This window comes from Naegleria gruberi (genome assembly GCF_000004985.1).
Source record: "Naegleria gruberi genomic scaffold NAEGRscaffold_556, whole genome shotgun sequence".
NCBI classification, from domain to species: domain Eukaryota; phylum Heterolobosea; class Eutetramitea; order Acrasida; family Naegleriidae; genus Naegleria; species Naegleria gruberi.
In genome coordinates, this window is record NW_003162964.1 from 2,291 (window position 1) to 3,793 (window position 1,503).

Genomic DNA, 1,503 nt, shown 5'->3' on the forward strand with positions numbered 1-1,503 from the left:
TTGGAAATGAAGGATCTTCATCATATCATGAAGGATATGAATAACATTGGTGATGAGAGGGAGAATGCTAGTGAAGAGTGGTGGAATTCATTGGCTCTTAATATACCTGGACCTTCCGAATCATCAATATCTTCATCTCCTAAGCAATCTTCCAATACTAATAATAATACAAGTATTAGTAGCAATAATAGTAATACTAATGAGGGTTTAAAGATAAATATGAGCCTAATTAAAGCCTTTAACGATAGTGGCACTAGTGAAAACCTTAATTTAAATAATAGCAATGATAATATTAATAATAGTAGTAAACGTGATGACGATTCCGATGATGAAGATGATGAAGAGAACGAGGATGAATTATTAACTTTATCATCATTGGCAAAATTAAGGAAATTAATTCCCAGAATTCCAAAACTTATTCCACCCGATGAAAATGGTGCAGAAAGATCTTCCACCTTAAACATGCTCAATTTAACTTCTCCAAAGAAATCAAGTAATAATAGTAGAGGAATAGTTTCATTAACATCCGAAACTGAAAACTTGTTAAAATCTCCAAAACAGCAATTAGATTCTAAGAGGACAGATTTGTCTATACTTTTAGATAATGAACCTGGCGATCATTTTAATGTGTTTAGTTTATCAAATTCGCCCAAAAAGAGCACAACCTCGAAACGAAACTTTGACAATACATTAGAAACTTTGAGTAAGGTGTATAGTCCAAAGCAGAATAATATCAACTTGGAAACTATAACAATACCCAAGAAGGAATATGAGGATTTAAAAACTGATAATGTTATCCTTCAGGGAAGATTAATTCAAATGGAACTAATTCATGAAAAATTATTACAAATGATATTAAACAATAAATCGAATTAGTTATAAATACTATTACTAAATTGTTAATAGATATGCCAACTTGATTATAAAATGATAAAACTGATCGCGGTCTACAGGACTCGAACCTGTGCGGGTCTCCCCAATTGATTTCTAGTCAATCACCTTAACCACTCGGTCAAGACCGCTTCTCCTTAATGAACACCTTTACAAAAAATTGCATAATTCCCTCTTTTTAAATACCCAACAGACCAATAATTGACAACAAAACAATTTTTTCATTCTATAAATTCATTGTTGTATTAGAAACGAGAGAATCGTAGATGAGATGATGACAAAAGACTCCTTCAGTTTGAATATTTGAATTAGTTTCAACTGCATTTCTGTTGGAAAGGAATTGCATTGCCGTATATCACCAATAGGATGGCGATTAATGTTGAGAATTTTCAATTTGGCAAGCTTACTCAATACTTTCGCCCTTCAAACTTGTTAAACTTTGTAAAGTGTTAATATTAATGACTCCACCATTAACATTAGTATTTATATCAATAATCTATTGAAGGCAACAACAAAATATAAATCATTCATTGTATAAAATATACAACTCGTAATAGCAATAAAGTACAATGAAGAATATTTTTCCTCANGATTCATAATTTTCAGAATTGA

General features: G+C 31.0%; 1 protein-coding gene and 1 non-coding gene across 2 annotated transcripts; one reads left to right on the forward strand and one right to left on the reverse strand.

Annotated features, from left to right (window-relative positions):
• Positions 1 to 6: 6 nt before the first annotated feature.
• On the forward strand, positions 7 to 876 carry NAEGRDRAFT_54897 (uncharacterized protein; the record flags this gene model as incomplete). Its single annotated transcript, XM_002668166.1, has 1 exon — positions 7 to 876. The coding sequence occupies one exon, from the start codon at positions 7 to 9 to the stop codon at positions 874 to 876; it is 870 nt and encodes a 289-aa protein (XP_002668212.1).
• Positions 877 to 941: 65 nt separating this feature from the next.
• On the reverse strand, positions 942 to 1,022 carry NAEGRDRAFT_t899. Its single transcript has one exon. It is a non-coding gene; the product is annotated as a tRNA-Ser (tRNA).
• Positions 1,023 to 1,503: the final 481 nt, after the last annotated feature.